The following is a 22,708-nucleotide window of genomic DNA, read 5'->3' as shown; positions in this document are numbered from 1 at the left end:
CTTGGGGCTCCGAAAGCTTGTGTGGCTTTTGCTACCAAATAAACCTGCTGGACTCTAACCTGGTGTTGTTAAACATCTTGCACTGTTTGAGAGCAGATATCCACTCCATCTGACGAAGGAGCAGCGCTCCGAAAGCTAATGGTATTTGCTACCAAATAAACCTGCTGGACTTTAACCTGGTGTTAAAACTCTTACTATATTCACCCCAGTCCAACGCCGGCATCTCCACATCTTTAGGGCTGACAGCAGAGAGCGTGATGACGTCAGGATCGATCGTGCGTGCCCTGACGTTCGGGCTGATTGCGAGCGTGATGGCGTCAGGATCGATCATGAGTGCCCTGGCGTTCCTGCCAGCGTAATGACGTAATGGCCGGCCATGCGGCGTGATGACGTCAGGATCGATCATGAGTGCCCTGGCGTTCGGGTTGACTGTGCTTACCCCAGTCCAACGCCGGCATCTCCGCATCATTCGGGTTGACTGCCAGCGTAATGACGTAATGGGCGGGAGAGCGCGCAGGCGCAGGCCGCTGCCGCCATCTTGGCCGGTTGTCTTTCTCTCCCTCTGTCTGTGCCTATGTTTATTTGTTGGGGGTGGGGAGGGGGGGCGGATGAATAAAGGGTCCCTACCCCTCCTGACAGAAGAATGTCCGCCTTTTCTGAGTCAGCTCTGGAAAAGAAACTGGCGGAACTGAGCAACTCGCAGCAGAGCGTGCAGACCCTGTCCCTGTGGCTCATCCACCACCGCAAGCACTCCAAGACCATCGTGACGGTGTGGCACCGGGAGCTGAAGAAAGGTGAGCGCGGGGCCCAGCAAGCCGCACTGAGCAGGCACTGTGATGCCTCTTCACAGCTAAAGACCTTTCATTCAGGAGCTCCCTGTTCCCCGGTCACCAGGGAGGGCTTCAGCTTCTTGCACATCCACAGGAGCGGCGTGCTGAGTTTCAGGCAATGCCTTTTATACACAAACAGAAAATGCTGGAAAATCTCAGCAGGTCTGACAGCATCTGTGGAGAGAGAATAGAGCCAACGTTTCGAGTCTTTTATCTGAATGCCTTTTGTACATTGGTTTTAAATTTCCACATCTCTCTGTGTGGTGACTGCAGACTTGCCAAGCCTCACTCATTTTTACTTGTTCAGAAACGTAAATCATTTTGATTTAATTTATTGTCACATATATTAGCATACAGTGCAAAGTATTGTTTCTTGCATGCATAGAGAAGGAAATGAGAGCGCAGAACGTAGTGTTACAGTCATAGTTGAGGTGTAGAGAAAGATCAACTTAATGCAAGGTACTTATTGATTTTTTTTTCAGAAAAGGAGATCACCTGTATTGTTGGGTTTTGGATTAAACTCACCCTTCAAATATAGCTCCCTGATCATACATAATCCTCGTGTACTATCATTTAAAGGGCATCTTTTGGAAAGAACTGCCAGTACACCATTCCTGCTACCTAATTTGATGCTAGTGAGTTGAGGTTCCTCTAATAATTCCTGATCTATTCTAAACCTTTAATGACATCTCCCACTTTGTCAGCAGAACCTTTGTGCACATTGTAATTTGTGATCTTTCTGACCAAATGATTGTCTAGTGTCAATGTAAATTTTACATTGGAAATCTGCATTAGTTGAACTCGCTCTACAAGTTAGGCCAATCACTCGAGGCATTGATGCCACAAAAGTTTATTTAACACATTACTTTTGCTCTTCTGACACCAAAACGTAATGAGTAGCCCAAAACTTGATGCTATTACAATGATTTAGATGGGCATTGCCCGACAGCCAGGTAAAGTGCTTTGGGATCCCTGATGCAGCTCAATGTGGAATACCTGCAACTTCTCTTTCCCAACTGGATGAAAGGTCTGGCATGATCTCTTACTGCCACAAATCATGCTGTCACTTGTTTGGATCGTAGATTGCGAGAAAGTAGAATTGTAATTGTTATTCAGAGGGAGATATTGTGTTTTCGGTTCAGAGGTTGAGATTGCAGTGGTTCAAGAAGGCAGCTCACCACCACCTTCTCAATGGCAATTAGGGATAGGCAAGAATGCTGGCCGAGCCAAAGAAGCCCATGTCCCTTGATTGAATTTTCAAAAATATCAAAGTAACCAGGAAAAAAAAAACAAAGTAGGAATAAATGATCCCTGCTTGGGTAGAATTGCCAACTGTGATTAAATTTATTCTTGGAGGTTTCATCACATGAAACCGCACACTTAAGTTATTAGTTACCCAACACATCCATCCTTGTGACATACTGCCTACACCAATAACAAAGCCAAAAAAAACTATCCAATTGGATGATATTTGACTGTCAGCCAAGCAGCTTTTTACCCTCCCATTTTAAATCTTTTTTTTTACCTGGTTAAGAGAAATGTTCAAATCTTGCTGTGATTTTTCTCCAGTATTGCACACAACAGTGTCCTGGAGACTGATTTTTGGAGGGTTGGCAACACTATTCTTAGTTTGGCCAGCAGTGACTAGTGGGATGCAAATCAGTGTAAGGGTCCCAGCTATTTACAATGCACATCAGTGCTTTGGGTGTGGGAACCAAATATAATATTTCCAAGTTTGCTGATGGCACAAAACCACCTCTGAATGTGACTTGTGAGGAGGGTGCAAAGAGGCTTCAAATGGATCTAGACAGGATAAGTGAATGGGCAAGAACATGGAGATAGCATAGAGTTATAAAAGTTTACGGCACAGAGGCCCTTTAGCCCATGTTTGCACTGGCCATCATTTCTATTCTATCTATTATCCCATTTTCCAACACTTGGTCCATAGCCTTTTGTATGCTATGCTGTTTTTAGTGATCATTAAATTACTTCTTTAAATGTTGTGAGGATTCCTGCATCTACTTCCCTTTCAGGCAGTGAATTCCAGATTCCCACCACCCTCTGGGTGAAAACAATATCCTCAAAACTTCTCTAAATCTCACAAATCTATGCACCTAGTTACTTACCTTTTTATTAAGGGGAAAAGTTTCTTCCTATCTATGTCCCTCAATTTTGTACACCTCAATCAGGCCCTCCTCAGCCTTCTCTGCTCTTAAGGAAAATAATCCCAGCCTCTCTACATAGCTGAAACGCTCCAGCCCTGGCAATGTACTGGTGATTCACCTTTGCACCCTAGTCCAATCACATGCTTCCTATTGTTTGGCAACCAGAACTGTACACAATATCCCAGCTGTGGCCTAACGAATGTTTTATACAACTTCGTCATAACCTCCCTGCTCTTGTCTTTATTAGCAAAGGCATAGAATATAAGTATCCCATATACAATGTGAAGTTAACCACTTTGGTAGCAAAAAATGCAGAGTATGTTTTAAATCCTAGATTGGGAAGGGGACCTGTGTACCCTTGTTCACAAGTCACTGAAAACTAGCACGCGGATGGAGCAAGTAATTAGGAAGGCAAATGGTATGTTGGCCTTTATTACATGTGGATTTGAGTACAGGAGTAACAATGTCTTGGTACAATTATATAGAGCCTTGGAGAGACTGAACTTGGAGTATTGTGTACAGTTTTGGTCTCCTTGCTTAAGGAAGGATAAACTTGCCTTGGGGTGCAAATTTGTGGGATGGTCTGATTGTGGAGACTGGACCTGCATTTTCTAGATTTTAGAAGAATGACAGGCGATCTCATTGAAACATACAAAATTCTCAGAGGATTCTATAAGCAGATACAGGAAGGATATTTCCCCTGGCTGGTGTTGAGTGGTCTAGAACTGAAGGACGCAGTCTCAGAATAAGGGACAGGCCATCTCAGAATAAGGGACAGGCCATCTCAGACGGCTGAGGAGGAATTTCTTCATTTGGAATCTTTGCAATTCTCTACCCCAGATAGTTGTGGCAGCTCAATCATTGTATAGGTTAGATAGATTTCTAGATTGTCAAGACATCAAGGGATATGAAGATAGTGTGGGACAATGGTAGTGAGGTACATCATTAGCCATGATCTAATTGAATGGCAGAGCAGGCTTGAGGTGCTAAATGGCCTACACCTGCTCCTATTTCTTCTGTCCCCAAGTCGGCAGCCTTGACTCCATGGTATCACATTGGCCTGAGTCAGTAGGATATTGGCTGTCGCTTGCCATGAGAATTTCAGCATGTGGTCTAGCTGACATTGTGAGGGTGCTGTGTTGTCGGAGTTGCCAATGTTTGGGTGAGTTGATAAACCAAGCTTGTCTGACTATTAATGGAGATGACAAAGATCTTGTTCAAAAAACAGGGAATTTTCCCTTGTCCTGGGCAACATTTATTCCTAAATCAACACAATCCATTAGCTTGCCATTCATCTTCTAGCTGTGGATTTCCCTGTTCAATGCAGCCTTTTCTGTAATCTAAATCAGTGTAGATTAAATGGAAATGAGAGATCGCAAGCTTTCTGAAGTTAAGTTTCTACAGGGAATAATTGTAATCTTCCAAGATCTGTAGAATTGTCTTGTAAGTTTTCGGGCCTTCTCATTGAAGGTTATTTAACTTATACATTTTTTCCTACATGTCTTGTCATTCCTGAGAGTCGTTTATTTTATAAAAATATGAACTGAGCCTGTGTTTTGCTCGTTGGTAAGAATTACTTATGCTGGCACAAGGAGATTTTTAACTTGCCACCACATTCCATCCCAAACCAATTAATAAATCTCCCTCTACATCATTGCAATTGAAAACCCCAATCATTGCAGGTTTAAGACCATTCAGCCTGGCTTGTCTTTTGAAAGAGCTGCCCAGTGAGTGTCCTGCCAATTCACTGTAGCCTATCATTTCTTTTTCATGTAGAGATCCCATTTCCCTTTGAAAGTTACTTTTGCATTTGCTTTTATCACCCTTCATTTCAACAATTTCATATCTTCTTCCACCTCTATCTTTTCAGATGGCAGCTGTTGGTGATAATTCCGATACAACCATTTACGCCACTATTGAACCTGTCCTTTTGTTTTTTTAATTGTCCTATTATCACCGCTTTTTGTTTTGTACCATCATCCTTTCTGTTTCTAAATCTCTCTTGCCTGTCACACTATCATCAACTTTCCCTTTTGATTTCCCCCACCCAGCCTGCCTGCCTACGTACTTATTTAAACATATTAACATCTCTAACTTTTTCCAGTTCTTTTACAAGAAACATTAAATCCTAAAACATTAATTCTGCTTCTCTCTCCACAGATGCTGTCTGACCTACCGATTTTGTTTCCAGAATTTTCTGTTTTTATTTCAGGTTTCCAGAATCCTCTGCTTTATGCAATTGTTTTGTTACTTTAAAGCTGTTCCGATTGCCGACCCTATTGCCTGTCGAAAGTTTTGCGTCTTATCAAAACAGTCATAATTTTGAGCAACCTTCTCTGCTCTCCCCTACCTCTGCTGTAAAGAGAACAATGCTATCTTTCACTTGCCTCTCCACATAACTAAATCTTTCATCTCTGATGCTGTTCTAATAAATCTCCTTTCCACCATTACCAAGGACTGGATATGTTTCCTAAAATGTGGTGCCTAGATTTGGACTCAATAGTCCAGCTGACACCTAACCAGCGATTTATAAAGGTTTAGCATTACTTCCTTAACTTATTACTCTGTTATTCCATTTATAATGCCCAGCATCCAGAATGCTTTCATTACAGCTTCTTCATCTTGTCTGCCACCTTCAAAGATTTGTGTGTGTGAATGCCATTGCTTTTCTGTTCCTGCACCCTCTTTAAAATTGTACCGAACCAAAATAAGTTACTTAACACGTTTCTACGTGAACTTCTAGCTGCTGTGTCTCTGCCCATTTCCCCAGTCTATATCATCTTGCTATTTGCTATCTTTCCAAGTTTTGTGTTCTTGGTAAACTTGGAAATGCTCATGCAATTTAATATATATCAAACAAAGTCTTGGTCATAATACTGACCCCTGGAGGGGAGGTGGGGTGGGGGGAGCAGAAATCATTATACTTTTCCTTGGACTGCAAACTAACAGTCCACTGCCATGTGTTCTATTTCTGTGCCACTTTCTTGTGGCACTTTATCCAAAGGTGATAGTCTACCATCTTTCAGCAAAGGTTGGGATTGGGCCTTAGTATACTATGCAAAGTACTGGAGTGAAGCTTCTAGATTTTTGTTCAGCATTTGCAAGTATTACTTTGACTTGAGCAGAGTGATTGTTTAAAACGTTGACAGGTCGGCACTCCATCTACAACAATCCCGGATGCTGTTGCCTTGATGTGCCCTGTTCAAACTGCACAATGTTGGTCAGGTTTGGCCTTGAGTGGTAATTACAACTCATCGAGTGACCATGATGAAAGCCCCTCTCAAAGCTGTTAGTGCTTGCATGCTACACATCGCTTTAGCAGATTGCCAATAAGAAATAGCCAAGGATATAAAGCACAATTAAAACACTTGCACATTGTTTCTATCTTATCATTATACTGGCTTAAGTGGCAAAAGCCCAAGTAAGCTTAAGCATCCATGCATATGGCAGGCAAGTGCTGAGATAACGTACCCAATATCCATGTCTATTACATTTGCCTTTACTGATTTAAAAAAATACAATTGGACGCATTTAAATTTTCAATGAGCCACACATAGCTGGTGACTAACATAATGAACAGCACAGTTGTAGCATATTAAGTTGCATATGCTTTAAACAGAAGGTGACAACACAGTCGCTTGACTGCCAGAATGATCACAAAGATATTTGCTGTTATCGATTCAGATTCTTATCTGCGTTAACATTGCCATTTTTATGAAGATGGCTGGTCTGATCAAAATGGCCAAGGGCCAACCGCATCCAGCCATGCTGTAGATGAAGAGCAGGCGTGTGCAGAGCATCCAGCCATGTTGTAGATGGAGAGCAGACGTGTCAGTTGCATCCAGCCATGTAGGTGGAGAGCTAAAGTGTGTACAGCATCCGGTATTGTTGTAAATGGAGAGCAGATGTGTCAACATTTTAAGCAATCACTCTGATCAAGTCAAAGTATTGCTTGAAAATGCTGAACAAAAGTCTAAAGGCTTCAATCAAGCGCTTTGCCTAATATATTCATGCCTGAATGCCAAACTTTGCTGAAAGATAAGTAGACTATCTCATTTCATGCTGAATGGTGGTAGATGTTATATAAATATATAGTTTTAAGTTCATTTGTAGGAGGTCTAAAATTAGTGCATCAGGCTAGAATAATGTCTCACACCAATGTGTGCGGTGAGTCAGCAATTTGCATTGGACAACATTGCACTGTAACAACAACTTGTATTTATATAGTGCCCTTAGTATTAACTAAGATGATCTAAGGTACTTCGCACAAGCAACGTCAAACAAAATTTGACATGGAACCATATAAGCAGATATGAGCAGGTGACGAGCTTGGTCGGGGTAGGTTTTGAAAGGCATCATAAATGGAGGGAATTTGAAAATTCAGGGCCGTGGCAGCTGAAGGCGCAGTGACCAATGGTGAAATCAGGACGTTCAAGGCCAGAATTGAAGGAGTTGAGTTCTGAGGGCTGGAAGTGATTGCAGAGTTAGGGGCAGGGTCAGGCTGTGGAGTGATTGGAAAACAAGGATGACATGTTGCTTAAACAGGAGCCAGTGTGTAGTGAAAATGGTGATATCTGAATTTATTTTGAGTAATTGTAGATTTCTTTCTGATTGAGTGGAAGTATGCTTCTGACCTTGCAGTGTTACATTTGTTGTGGGATTTGGGTATTTTATGACCAGTTTCAGAGGGGGTTGTTCCTCGCTCAGCTTGCTACTTAAATGAGTTTCCAGCAGAATCCTGATGACACTTTTATCCATTATACCATCCATATTTTAGGTTTTTTTTGATCAGTTAAATAAGTCTTTTAATAGAGCTATTAATCTTTAACTCACCGTAGCTAATACATGAATACTTTAAATTGGACAAACATTTCAATGCTGCACAGAGCAAAGGTGCTGCCTTTTGAATGAGATGTTCGGCTGAGGGTCTGTAGAAGGTCCTATGGCATATTTTAAAGAAGAGCTGTGGAGTTATTGTGTCCTTGCCAACAATTATCCTACAATCCAAACCACTAAAACAGATGGCTATCATTTATCTAATTGCTGTTTTTGGGAGCTTGCTGCGTGAAAACTGATTGCGGCATTCGCCAGGATTACTATAATGACTACACTTCAAAAGTACTAAATTGACTTTGCAGTGCTTTGGGATATCCTGAGGTCATAAAAGGTGCTGTATAAATAAAATTGCTTTTTGAGGGTTTTCCATTGCTCTGTATGTCGCTTAGCTGGAGTGTGGGAATTTTAAAGCACTCTATGCATGAATATATTTTTATCATAACTATTCCAGTTTGTGCATTGCTTTTTTCCATTTTAGTTTCTCACTGGAAAACCCATTAAATAGCATCATAACTCTTGACCTTTTCTTTTCCAATTCCTGTTCACAGCTAAACCAAGTAGAAAACTGACCTTCCTTTATCTGGCAAATGATGTGATCCAGAACAGTAAGAAAAAGGGACCAGAATTTACCAAGGACTTTGCTCCGGTTTTGGTGGATGCGTTTTCGCATGTTTCAAGGTACCCGTTGTTCTGTTCATTGCAATCGTGGCAAGGTAGTGTTTCATTAATAATCTGACCACATCGAGAAAGTAAATGCTGATGTTAGCCAAGTTACTTCAATGGAAATGATTCTGAAATCTGATTTTTGAAAAAATACTGGAACTATTGTGTTCTTTGAGAAAATGTCTGGTACAGTTCCTTCTGAAGGACGCCTGTGACGTATCAGATTTGCAGAATCTACTTTGCTCCCTTTGATTGGACAGTAGAAAACGTACTTAGAACTGCAAAGTGACCAATGGATGCTGAAACCGAGTATCATAGAATCTCTGCAGTGATGAAGAGGCCATTTAGCCCATGGAGTTTGCACCAACTCTCTGACAGAGTATTTTATCTTTGCCTTCTCCCTCTGTAACCCCCACATTTACCGTGTCCAATCCACCTAATCTGCACATCTTTGGTAGAGAGGTTTTTTTATTCCCCTGTCCTGAGTCTTGACAATTTGAGTTACATTTGGCAGGGGGGAAACTAAACAAACTTAAATTATCTAGAATGAGCAGTTGTATTTCAGCAAAGGTGTATCAAATATTGTAAAACAGCTTTTGGTTTATACTGCCTGTTGCAATCTCTTCTGAAGGCAATAGCACCTGTAGCATCCTCCACTTGGTTTACTGAAGTTTTCAATTTCTTCAAATTTTGCATAAAATTAGTTGTCATTAAGGCATTTTGTGCCAGCAAGCACTCTGCTTTGCTGAACTTTTAAAATGTAGTACCGGTGTCATAGAATCCCTACGGTACTGGTGGAGGCCATTTGGCCCATTGAGCCTGAACTGACAACAATCCCACCCAGGACCTGTCCCCATGTATTTACCCTGCTAATCCCCCTGACACTAAGGGACAATTTAGCATGGCCAATCAACCTAACCAACACATCTTTGGACTGCCGGAGGAAACCGGAGCACCTGGAGGAAACCCACGCAAACGTGGGGAGAATGTGCAAACTCCACACAGTGACCCAAAGTCGGAATTGAATCCGGGTCCCTGGCGCTGTGAGGCAGCAGCGCTAACCACTGTGCCACTGTAGAATGTATTTTTTAAAAAGCTTTAAAAATTAGTCCTGCTGAATTCAGTCTCCAGCAGCCCTTTACCATCTGACTGGCTCCATTAGCCCGTGCAGCTCTTGATTGTCTGACTGCACTTAATACTGTACAGTCTCTTCAGAAAGCTGACCTGTTGGTAGGTTGTGGGGGGGGAGGAAGCTCCAAAGCTGTCATCATTGGACAAGTTGTGATTCACACTGAAAGCTGAGGGAGGAAAGGTAAACTAATTGAAACAAAAATCTTGGTCATCACTCGCAGAACAGAAAACGAGCTAGTACCATGCTGTATAAAACACACCTAAGAAAGATTTGAAATAAATAGCAGTCAGCCTCTGAAGAAGACCCTAGACCAAAAAGCAGCACACTTTTTCTCCTCCCCTCTCAGTGACCACAAGGAGCACCAGAAAGCGCGCACAAAAAATCCTGACATTTTAAAAGACTGGCATCAACCCATACTGTGACAGCAGGAAACCAGGTGAGTGAACATTCTTCCTTGCAATATATATTGGTGTCAAATCGTTAGGGCAAACTCCCAAAAGACATAGGATCCATGACAAGTAGCCAGAGTCTTTTGATTGCATTAAATGACAACAGCTTAGTCGATCACCTTTCATACCACTGTTTCGGATATCTCTTCCTTTTCTCCTCAATTGAGGATTTCCCTCCAACGTGGTTGAAAGGGCCCACATTTCTGCTCCCACTCCCCCCTCACCCTCCCACCCAGAATGAAGTCCTCAATTTCCACATTGACACCCTCCATAATCATTTACAACACCTCCAACATGATATCGCCACCCAGTCATTATCATCGCTATTCCTGTTTCAGCATTCCAAAGGGAACATTTGCCCCCATATCTCTGTCCATTTCTCAAGCATTCAACACTTTTTTTTTTCCTTCCCATGCAAGCACAGGAGATGGAACTTCTTTTCCTTTCCTGTCATCCAGGGTTCCAAACACTTTCTCGGTAAAACAGCACTTTACTTGCATTTTCAATTCAGTACACTGTATATGGTCTTCTACATAAGGGGAGATTCAATGCAGATTGGACCACTGCTTTGCAGAACACCTCTATTCAGTCAGCAAGCATGATCGGAACTTCCCCGGGTCAGTAGTTTTATTTTTCCAATCCCGTTCTTACTTGGACCCCTCTGTCTGCCTCTTGCATTGTTACAACGCAGCTCAATGTAAACTCAAGGACAGCATCTCATCTTTTGATTAGTCCTTTTACAGCCTTTTGGACTCAAAATTCAGTTCAACAATGTCAGATCATAACCTCTGACTATTTTTCTGCATTTCCAATTTACAGCTCTGGAACCATGTTTTGTTTCTTTGCCCCTTTACCATCACCTTTTGCCTTTCACCGCTATCTTTTGGTCATTTGACCGCACCTGCCTTCTACCCTATCACAGATGTTCCCTTTTTTCCCCTCCCCTGCTTGCTTAAAGCATGTTATTATCTCTCGGTCTTTTCTAATGTAAGGTCATCGACCTGAAATCATGTTTCTCTCCCCACAGATGCTTCCTGACCTGAGTATTTCCAGCATTTCCTGTTTTTATTTCAGATTTCCAGAATCTGCAGTATTTTGCTTCTGCATTGGGGCCTAGCGGATGTCTGCCGGTCTGCTCTAGATTAGGAATTTATCTTTCACTTGAGGCACAACAAAACATACACTGGGTTGGAATGTTTCTTGGAGCAAGTTGTATTCTGTATTTTGTGCTGTGATATAAGCCCACTAGTCATCCTTGGCCATGCCTAGGATAAAGAGCAGTTCATCTAATCCAATCATCTCTTCCCTGCAACCAGTGGCATCGCACTCGAGTTCTTCTCGTACCTCTCGGCAAAACTCATCTGATGCATTGCAGAGCACTAAGAATCACACATGTTCCCCACAGTACTGTGGAAAACCAGCATCCTCTGTCTTGACTCACCTGATGAAGGGGCAGTGTTCCGAAAGCCCATACTAACCAAATAAACCTGTTGGACTTGAACCTGTTGTTGTGAGACTTTTTACTGTGTCTGTCAGGAAACATGGAGCTGCAGCCACAGAAAAACCTGGAACAAAGTTTTTAATGGACTTAGACTCTCTGTACAGGAGGCACTGAATGGAGTATGAAAGTAGCTTGATACGAGTCAGAGGACTGCTAAATTACTCCTTATTGGATGTTGGAATCCTCCTGTATTCCAAATGCTACACACTGGGTAAGAAGCCAGGGAAATATCTTGCATGCACCCATTGCCAGTAAACTTATAACTGGACCATTGCATAAATCAAGTGAGCAGATGATAATCTCATAGTGCCTATTGGGAATTCATGTTGCTCTAACTCTGAGTGCCATGCCAAGTCCCAAAAAACGGAGCAGTTCCTATCCAACTTCCCCTGTTCCACTCTTTCAGGACAAATGGTCCAGTTACAGCCAGTGAGCTCGAACTGGCAATAAAACTTCTTATCGGAGAAACCCTTGAAGGCTGTTAACACAGACCTTCCCTTTTATTCTTTTCTTGGTGAGTTCCACAAAACTTGGTGCTCATCATGTAGGCCTACGTGTTTTCTCAGTATTGATTACAAAATATTGGCTAAGATCTTCACATTGCGACTGGAAGTATTATTCCTCCCCTGGGTTATGTCCACACAGACCAAAAAGACACAGACATACTGGCATCCTGTACTGCAACCACTCTATGATTCTATTATATGTGGCTGTCTATCGAGGAGCAATACAAGTGCAGCTCAATCTGGTGTCCTACTACATAGCTTTAACCTCTGACTTGGGCCTACCCTGGTGTGGTAGAGGCTTTCACTGGTGTTGAGTCACGAGTTTCTTCTGTTAGGATAATGGAGGCAAAGAGATGAGGCTGAGTTGCTTGCAATCATCTTCAGGCAGAATTGTGGCATAGGGTGTTCCATTTTGATCTCCTAAGGACCCCACACTCTCAAAAGCCAGTCTTCAGCCAATTTAGTTTACTCCACGTGATGTCAGCAAATGGCTGAGTGCACTAATGAGGGCAAAGTCAATGGCTTCTGACAACTTCCTAGCTGTAGCGCTGAAGGCTCCAGTAGCTAGCTGTTCCAGTACAGCTACAGCTACACAGGTAGCTGGCATCTACCTCACAATGTGAAAGACTGTTTATAAAAATCAGGACAAATCAATCACCAGTTACCATAAAGGTGGTGTTGACCGTGCTGTCAGGTGGCAGTTGCCAATAATCTTCTCACCTGTGCTCATTTTAGAATCATCTTGGGCCACTTGACTCCAGACCTCTTTACAGCATTGGTCCAAACATAGACAAAGGAACTGAATTTGAGGTGAGGTGAGAGTAACTGCCCTTGACATCAAGCCAGCGTTTGACTGAGTGGTATCAAGGCACTCTTGTAAAATTTGAGTCAACTGGAATCTGGGAGGAAAACCTTTACTGGCTGGATACATACCGAGCACAAATGGGGATGGTTGTGGCTGATGGAGGTCAATCATCTCAACCACAGGACATTTTTTGTATTCATTCAAGGACTGTGGACTTCACTGGCTAGGCCAGTGTTCATTGCATCACTGGAGGAGTTCCTTTGCAGTGTTCCAGGCTCAATGATCTTCCCTCTATTATATAGTCAGAAATGAGCATGTTCAGCGATTACTGCACTGTATTCAGTTCCATTGACAACTTCTTGGATATTGAACCAGTCATGGACAGTATTCAGGCTTGGGCTGTTAGGTGGCAAGAAACATTAGTCTGAAAACATGTACCAACCCACTCAAAGACAGCTTCATTCCTGCTGCCATTTGACTTTTGAATGGTCCTATCACACATTAAGCTCTTTCTCCACCCTATCAATAACTGCAACACTCTGCACCCTATCCTTTTCTTCTCCACTACGTACTTGATGAACGATATGTTTTGTCTGTAACGGCTCACAAGAAACAATAGTTTACAATGTATCATACATCTGACAATCAATCCATCATTTGCGCCAAGTTGTGCAGCACTGCTCGTCTCCAAGACCGTCATAGCCTCATCATTCTCTTGACATTCGACGGCATTACTGTTCATTTTCCCACCATCAACATCTACAATTATCATCAACCAGTAACTTAAAAATACAGTGCTGTGGCTACAAGAGCAGGTAAAGGTTGGGAATTCGGAAATACTGACTCGTTTCCTAACTATCCAATACCTTTCTACCATCTGCAAAGCGCAAGTTGTGAGAGATGGAATATTCTGCACTTGCCTGAATGAGTGCAGCTTCAACAATGCTCCAGTTGGACAGCATCTTGGACAAAGAAGCCTACTTGATCAGCACTCCATCCTCTACCTAAACATTCACTTTCTCTACCACTGGCACACATTGGCAGCAATGTACACCATCTTGACAAGATGCACTGCAGCAACTTGCCAAGGCTCCTTCGACTGCCGTCTGGAAGAACAAGGGCAGCAGATACATGGGAACACAGTTGCCTGCAAGTTCCCCTCCCAGGTCATGCATAATCCTGGAAATTTAATCGCCGTCATCAAGGCTCCATTAAAATCTTGGCACTCCCTACCTAGCTGTATAGGAGCAACACCCCCCACCCCACCCCCACACACATTTTTATTTCCAGAGGTAATTTAGGGTGGACTGTAAATGCTGGCCTTGCCTGTGACAACATTCCATTAACGTTTTTTTTAAATTGCACTCCTGTGCATATGCTCCATCTATAGCATGCATCAATGACTTCACCCTCCATTGCCATTGCACTGGAGTACCAGATAAGGATGTGTTCTGATCCCTTTCCTGTGAGCACCAGTCATGGAATTTGTAGTGCCAGTTTCTAAGACGAATCCAGGAGCGAAGGAATGGACACAATTTCTCTGTGATAATTACAATGAGATAATCAACCCAACCACCTCACTTTGGAGCATGTTTCAAAGAATCGTGCAATCCCACCTTATTGATTATGAAGTTAACTAAAACATATGACATCATTGGGCAACTTGGATCCGAGTGACTAACCTAATCCCTAACGCACGCACACACACCACACACGCTCTAGCGCCTGTTCGTGGAGACTCATTTAACACAACGTTCTCCCTTGATATGGGAACCCACCCACTGGCAAGAAATGGAGCCAATCCCAACCAACTGTTTTTCTCCTCTCCACACCACACTCAACTGTAACAGTAGGGGCCAAACGACCTGCTCAACCACTTGACCTACATTATTTCCGCAGGCATTATGCAGTTGGGGTGTATAAGAGCCGGTAAATTATGTATGGGAATGTGTACTGTTGTAAGATGTGATTGTATGTTAAAAATGACAAATTCTCTCTCTGCATTAAGTGTGCAATATTTTTATAAAATATGAATTACCTCGTCTATAAAAGCCATGTACAAAAGCTTTGTGAAATGTAATTTACCTCGATATATATATTTCTCAAAAAATGTTGTACTAAAATTGGGGCGGCGCAGTCGCAAGCACTGCTGCCTCACAGCACCAGGGACCCGGTTTCAATTCCCGGCTCGGGTCACTGTCTGTGTGGAGTTTGTACGTTCTCCCCGTGTCTGCGTGGATTTCCTCCGGGTGCTCCGGTTTCTTCCCACAGTCCAAAGATGTGCGGGTTAGATTGATTGGCCATGCTAAATTGCCCCTTAGTGTCAGGGGTTAGTAGGGTAAATAAGTAGGGTTATGGGGATAGGGACTGGATGGGATTGTTGTCGGTACAGACTCGATGGGCCGAATGGCCTCCTTCTGCACTGTAGTGATTCTACGAAATCTATGAAAATGACATTTGATGTGGTGATACTCTGGCAGTTTGACCTGGAGTTCCAGCTCGACTGGGGGCTTGACCTTTTCTTGGTGCCATTTCCTCCGATATCTGCGTGGCATAAGCAAAAGATTGCAGAATTTTAAACACAAACTGCATTCAGCGCAACTATAATCCAATCTGTAGATTTAGTTTTAAGAACTTGTGCTGGAATGGAGGGAAACATAGCAGTCATATTGCACACCGGTAGTTCAGTGAGAGAAATAATCAGATCGGTTTTTGATGGTTCAGGGATATAAAGCTAGTCCCAGTAATGACGACCATGAAACTATCGTCAATTGCCATAAAATTGCTAATGGTTCACTAATGTCCTGTAGGGAAGGAAATCTGTCGTCCTTATCTGGTCTGGCCTACATGTGACTCACCCACAGCAATGTGCTTGATCCTTGACTGCCCTCTGAAATAGCCTAGCAAGTCACTCAATTTAAGGGCACTTAAAGATGGGCAACAAATGTTGGCCTTGCCAGCGATACCCACATCCCATGAAAGAATAAAGAAAAATATATATAGAAATGTTGGTCAGAACACTGGGGGAGCCCTCCTGCTCATCTTCAGATATTGTCTTGGGATCTTGAGGCATGATTAACACAGGGCTATGAAGAGGATAGTAACCGAGTACTGTTAGTGGGAGAAGCTATGATAGACAATTAAATGAGATGGAACCCTTCAACCTTGAAAAGAGATGTCTCAAGAAAGAGCCTTTGAGATAAAGCAGATGTTAAAAGGGTAAGGAGATAAAAACAGTGCCTTTGAATTTTTGGGAGCAGCAAAGGAAGCAGAGCTGTGAAGATAATGATTATATAAGAACATAAGAACTAGGAGCAGGAGTAGGCCATCTGGCCCCTCGAGCCTGCTCCACATTCAATAAGATCATGGCTGATCTTTTTGTGGACTCAGCTCCACTTACCCGCCCGCTCACCATAACCCTTAATTCCTTTACTGTTCAAAAATTTATCCATCCTTGCCTTAAAAACATTCAATGAGGTAGCCTCATCTGCTTCACTGGGTGGGGTATTCAACAGATTCACAACCCTTTGTGTGAAGAAGTTCCTCCTCAACTCAGTCCTAAATCTGCTTCCCCTTATTTTGAGGCCATGCCTCCTAGTTCTAGTTTCACCTGCCAGTGGAAACAACTTCCCTGCTTCTATCTTATCTATTCCCTTCATAATCTTGTATGTTTCTGTAAGATCTCTCCTCATTCTTCTGAATTCCAATGAGTATAGCCCCAGTCTACTCGGTCTCTCCTCATAACCCTCTCAACTCCGGAATCAACCTAGAGAATCTCCTCTGCACCCTCCCCAGTGCCAGTATATCCTTTCTCAAGTAAGGAGACCAAAACTGTACACAGTACTCCAGGTGTGGCCTCACCAGCACCCTATACAGCTGCAACATAACCTCGCTGTTTTTAAACTCCATCCCTCTAGCAATAAAGGACAAAATTCCATTTGCCTTAATTACCTGCTGCACTTATAAACAAACTTCTGGTGATTCTTGCACAAGGACATCCAAGTCCCTCTGCACAGTAGCATACTGCAATTTTTAACCATTTAAATAATAGTCCATTTTGCTGTTATTTCTACCAAAATGGATGATCTCACATTTAACAACATTGTACTCCATCTGCCAGACCCTCGCCCACTCACTTAGACTATCTATATCCCTTTGCAGACTTTCAGCGTCCTCTGCACACTTTGCTCTGCCACCCATCTTAGTGTCATCTACGAATGTTGACACTACAAGCATGACAAGCTGGTTAGCAGCTGAACGGTTGGCTGAGGCTGGGGGATGGACTGAACTAAGAATGCTGTAATGGGGAAACAGGATTGGCATTCTGGAAAATCAAATGGACTTTGGCATCTTTATCCATTATGTTTGTACAAATGTATGATTTCTTAATTTGCTCAAACCCAGTGGAATAGATGTCGCAGGCCAGTTTTGTTTCTGCTCGACAGTACACGTTGATGAATTGGGCGCAGACTGGGAGGTGAAATTGACTCTAATCGGGTGTTGTCTTCCTCTTTGACAGTGAATCTGATGAGAATTGCAAGAAGCACTTGGAAAGAGTGCTAGCTATCTGGCAGGAGAGGATGGTCTATGAAAACAACTTCATCGATCAGCTTAAGCAAATTGTTTGTAAGTATAAATACATTGACCTCAGCAGTGGAAGGCTCAATGATTTCTATTTCATCTGCTGAGTTTAGAAAGTAAATCTTTAATTTGTCTTTTGCTGCCCGATAAGCAACAGAAAAAAAGACCAAGAAACGTACCTTTGAACAAATACAGGAGGAAGATGATGATGACTATCTTTCCAACAGTACACCTAAAGAACCACCAGAGGTAATGCCAAGATATTTAACGAAATAAAATGACTATTGCATTAAAAAAAAACCTGTCAAAAAATCCAGTACCGGGGCTTCAACTGAGTGCTTACGGTCAGAATACAAAAATGTAATTGCTTTCTGCAGGTTGGTTGCAACTGATTTAAATTGAAATAATCCATCAATAACCAGACCAAAATGGAACAAAATCCCTGAGTATAGTTGATAAAAGCAAATTGCTGCGGATGCTGGAATCTGAAACCTAAAGAGAAAATGCTGGAAAATCTCAGCAAGTCTGGCATCATCTGTAAGGAGAGAAAAGAGCTGACATTTCGAGTCCAGTTGACCCTTTGTCAAAGCTTTGATAAAGGATCATCTGGATTCGAAACGGCAGCTCTTTTCTCTCCTTACAGATGCTGCCAGACCTGTTGAGATTTTCCAGCATTTTCTCTTTTGGTCCCTGAGTATAGTTGTGCTGCAGGCAGTGGATGTTGGTGAGGATGCCATCCTTTAGTGTTTCTATTTGCAGTGTTGCAGGATGACTGCCTCGCAGGAAATGTTTGCCAGTTGTGGTGTTGTGATAGCAGATTTGTCACAAAATAATTTGTAGGTCATTACTAGGAAATTCTGTGTCCAATTTGCAGTAGTACATTGGCCCAATACCGAATAGAATTATCAGTATTACTTGATCATCTATAGCTTTGAGGTTTTCATTGGCAGCTGCATTTCTGTGTCAAGTATTTCTTATGCATGCTTGAAACTTGAAATGCGCGAGGAATATTGAAGATGTCTTGGCTACAGATGGATTTGATCGTTTGCCTGCCTATTTCATTAGCAGGAACGCCAAAGCAAAATCAACATGTTTTTTGTTTAAAAAATTGAACTTTTTAAGGAAAACCAGTAAAATTTGGTTTCTAAAAATGGTACATCACTAAGGCAGATATAAAATAAAAGTGCAAGTGCAGTAAGCACTGATTTATAGATGGAATTGTCAGGTTTCATTTTTCTTCATTCTTTTATGGGGCGGCACGGTAGCACAGTGGTTCGCACTGCTGCTTCACAGCTCCAGGGACCTGGGTTCGATTCCCGGCTTGGGTCACTGTCTGTGTGGAGTTTGCACATTCTCCTCGTGTCTGCGTGGGTTTCCTCCGGGTGCTCCGGTTTCCTCCCACAGTCCAAAGATGTGCGGGTTAGGTGGATTGGCCAGGTTAAAAATTGCCCCTTAGAGTCCTGAGATGCGTAGATTAGAGGGATTAGTGGGTAAAATATGTGGGGGTAGGCCTGGGTGGGATTGTGGTCGGTGCAGACTTGATGGGCCGAATGGCCTGCTGCACTGTAGGGTTTCTATAATTTCTACGTGGCATTGCTGGCAAGGCCAGCATTTGTTACCCATCCCTAATTGCCCTTGAACTGAGGACCTTACTCGGCCACTTCAGTGGGAACCATGTTGCTGTGGGTCTGCAGCCAGGGAAGGACAGCAGATTTCCTTCCCTATGGACATCATTAGACTTTTCTTCTAATTCCAGAAGCGGCACGGTAGCACGGTGGTTAGCACTGCTGCTTCACAGCTCCAGGGACCCGGGTTCGATTCCCGGCTTGGGTCACTGTCTGTGTGGAGTTTGCACATTCTCCTCGTGTCTGCGTGGGTTTCCTCCGGGTGCTCCGGTTTCCTCCCACAGTCCAAAGATGTGCGGGTTAGGTTGATTGGCCATGCTAAAATTGCCCCTTAGTGTCCTGAGATGCGTAGGTTAGAGGGATTATTGGGTAAATATGTAGGGATATGGGGGGTAGGGCTTGGGTGGGATTGTGATCGGTGCAGACTCGATGGGCCGAATGGCCTCTTTCTGTGCTGTAGGGTTTCTATGATTTCTATGATTTCCAGATTTTATTGAATTCAAATTTTACCATTGCCCATGGCGGAATTTGAACCTGGCTCTTTGGATTACTCGCCACCGCCACCCCTGCCAGGCTGTATTATTCGCCCTTGTTTTCCTGTGGAAGGATTGAGTGTTTGCTTTCGCAACACATTTTTTTTTTAGTTTTATTTATTAGCGTCACAAGTAGCTTACATTAACACTGCAATGAAGTTACGGTGAAAATTCCCTAGTTGTCACACTCCAGCGCCTGTTCGGGTACACAGAGAGAATTTAGCATGGCCAATGCGCCTCACCTGCACATCTTTCGGACTGTGGGAGGAAACCGGAGCATCCGAAGGAAACCCACATCAACATGGGGAGCACGTGCACAGACAAATGATCCAAGCCGGGAATCGAACCTAGGTCCCTGGCGCTGTGAGGTAGCAGTGCTAACCAATGAGCCGCCGTGCGTTGTGTTCTTTATGATCCAACAGTACCTGGTTGAGCAGGAAGCCTGCAATGCCTTACTTGAGAATTCTGGGCAAAGCCAAGATCAGGCTCAGCTCTGATAGCCGCTGCTGAAGAATCTTATCGAATAGCAATCCATCGGGTGAAGTTTTAAGTTGTGACCGGGAGCTATAGTATTGTAACACAGCAGGAAGCATGTGCTAAAGGAGAGAAGGGATGTAGAGAAGTTTGACTGAAAGGAAAGTAATGAATGACAGCTAGACCCTCAGACCTATTGGGCAAGCAAAAAATATATGACTTTATGCACTGCCTGTCCCTTGCAGAATCGACTTATTGGGCAGGATTGTACTGCCTTGCTCGTCTCAACTGTAAAATCCCGCCTGATGTCAATGCATCTTCACATGGTCCACTCCTGGCCCGCTCCGATTCCTGTGGTGGGCGGGGCAGTAAAATTCCAGCCGCCATGTTAATATTATTGAGAAAACAATGTTGGAAGCCTAGAATATCTCCCATTTTATGAATGAGACACTGAAGCAGGCATGTCCCAATGATGTCACTAACGGGAATCCCTAAGGACAATACCACCTTTAGTGTGAAATGAGTTGGTCTGTATCTAAACTAGCTGTTGGCATTTGCTATTAAAAATCAGTCCTCTGCAGTGCTGAAGGGCTTGAATTTGTGCATAAGATACTTCTCAAGCTGTGACTCATTTATTTTTGGTATAAAAGTCATGACATTGTAATTCATAGTTGCACAACTATTTAAGAACTATTACATTATTTAAAAAAAATAATTGTAACAAGCAGCCTTGAGTAGTTGACCAATGATAAATTTGTTACATTAAGAGCATTCTTCTAAAATTAGATGGGTACAACATGTTCCTGGATTGAATTTTAGTGCTGAGTTTGTTCACCTCAGTAAGGAGTCTAACAACACCAGGTTAAAGTCCAACAGGTTTATTTGGTAGCAAACGCCACTAGCTTTCGGAGCGCTGCTCCTTCGACAGGTGAGTGGGAGATCTGCTCATAAACAGCAAACAGGGCACATAAAGACACAAACTCAATTTACAGAATAATGAATAATGATTGGAATGCGAGTCTTTACAGCTAATCAAGTCTTAAAGGTACAGACAATGTGTACACAGACCGTCCAACGCCGGCATCTCCACATCATTTGTTCACCTCAGCCAGAGCAGAAAGTTGAATGCTGCAATTGGACTGGTCGAGGGAGGAGGAAGGTTCTCAACCAATCTTCTTTCTCTTCAGTGCTGCCCAAGTAACATTTTTTGAAAGGTGTCCATGGTGTGTCATAAAAGTGAAGGAGCAGGGTTGGACTTGCTGTTAGTGACCTCCACAGTTGACTTTTGATATTATCCACACCGCGGTTAAGACTGGTGCCTGTGGAAACATACATCAGCAGAAAGGGGAAGAAAAGCTCAGTCGGGCTTTACTTAATGAGACTTGACCTGAATCAATATGGTAGAACTGAGTATATTCACAAAGAGAGCTTGTGTTGGGCATGTACATAATCGTGGATTAACCACTGTGCTACATGCTCTGCTGCACACAGATCCATATGATTCGTGGCAAGAATATGGCCCCCATGAAAGAGCGTGAATAGACCTGTCACAAACATAAAACCCTGCTAGAGTCAACTTCCATCCAGTTAATACTCATATTCCTGATGCTAAACATGGTCCGAGGAGTCCGCAATGGTCTGTATTTTAAACCTTCAATTATTACATCACCCTGAATTGCAAATTTCAAGAGGCTTTTTATTTGGGCTGAATATTTTTGATTTTATTTTCTATTGTACTCAACCAGAACTTCCTTTGCATTTATCTTTCTTGGAGACAAATGAACTTCTTTAAAGTAAAGGGCATACAACATTGACAATTTATCTACCAGTTACCAATTCAAAACAAAACAATGTTAGTATTAGGGTTGGCCCATTGCTACACAATCCCTGACGGAAAGTCTTTTTGGGAAATGGCTTTGAATTGTTTTTATCCCTTTATTTGTCTGGGACCCTTTATTGAATATTTTTTATTTTGACAATTAATAAATTTGAGATGAAATTCTTTCAATGGCTTTCTCATTAGCCAAACCTTAATATTTAGCAGGCGTCTTAAAAGGTACATTGAACTGTTAAATCTAAATATATGTACTGGCCACAGAATTTCCCAGTCATGTACTACTGCAAGCTATTTCTTGACTGAAAATGCACTGTTTGATATTGTCCTTTGTTGAGGTGTCATTCATCATTATGAAATGGAGTAGCAGGACAGTCAGATTCTGCTTTGTTGGTGGCATATAATGTGCCCGAAACTGAACAAAGCCACTGGATCAACTTTGAAAGAAATCTCTAGCCATAATCAAACCTGGGGTTCAAATGTCAAACTACACTGTTGTTAATATAAAAACACAGCAATTTATAGTCATCACTTGAGTTATTCCCTGTACAATTACTTGTGTTGTTTTGCAAATACTATCAAATGTCCATCATTCTCTTCGTAGCAGGCCTTTCTATAACTCTGCGCTGTCTTTGAAAACTGTATAAAATGCTCTCTTTTTGCTGTCCTCAAAGTGAAAATTGTTGGTGTCCTCACCCCCTCCCCTAGCTCTGAGAGAAAATAAGTAATGTATGTTATAGTTAATATTTTTTGTTTTCTGTGTGATGAAAAATA

General features: G+C 42.5%; 1 protein-coding gene across 6 annotated transcripts in view; it reads left to right on the top strand.

Annotated features, from left to right (window-relative positions):
* The first annotated feature begins 501 nt into the window (after positions 1-501).
* Positions 502-22,708, top strand: part of LOC144479710 (regulation of nuclear pre-mRNA domain-containing protein 1A-like) — a 61,981-nt gene continuing 39,774 nt past the window's right edge. For 5 of the 6 annotated variants that reach the window (XM_078198749.1, XM_078198743.1, XM_078198765.1 and 2 more), the window contains exons 1-4: positions 506-794; positions 8,380-8,509; positions 17,407-17,513; positions 17,620-17,717. In XM_078198749.1, coding sequence (XP_078054875.1) covers positions 644-794; positions 8,380-8,509; positions 17,407-17,513; positions 17,620-17,717 — 486 coding nt within the window. In that variant the 5' untranslated portion in view covers positions 506-643. Of the gene's footprint in view, positions 795-8,379; positions 8,510-17,406; positions 17,514-17,619; positions 17,718-22,708 lie in introns of all 6 variants that reach the window. The other variant, XM_078198772.1, reaches the window with a different exon arrangement.

Source organism: Mustelus asterias, chromosome 2, assembly GCF_964213995.1.
Source record: "Mustelus asterias chromosome 2, sMusAst1.hap1.1, whole genome shotgun sequence".
Classification (NCBI taxonomy): Eukaryota; Metazoa; Chordata; class Chondrichthyes; order Carcharhiniformes; family Triakidae; genus Mustelus; species Mustelus asterias.
This window is presented reverse-complemented; position numbering and strand designations above follow the sequence as displayed.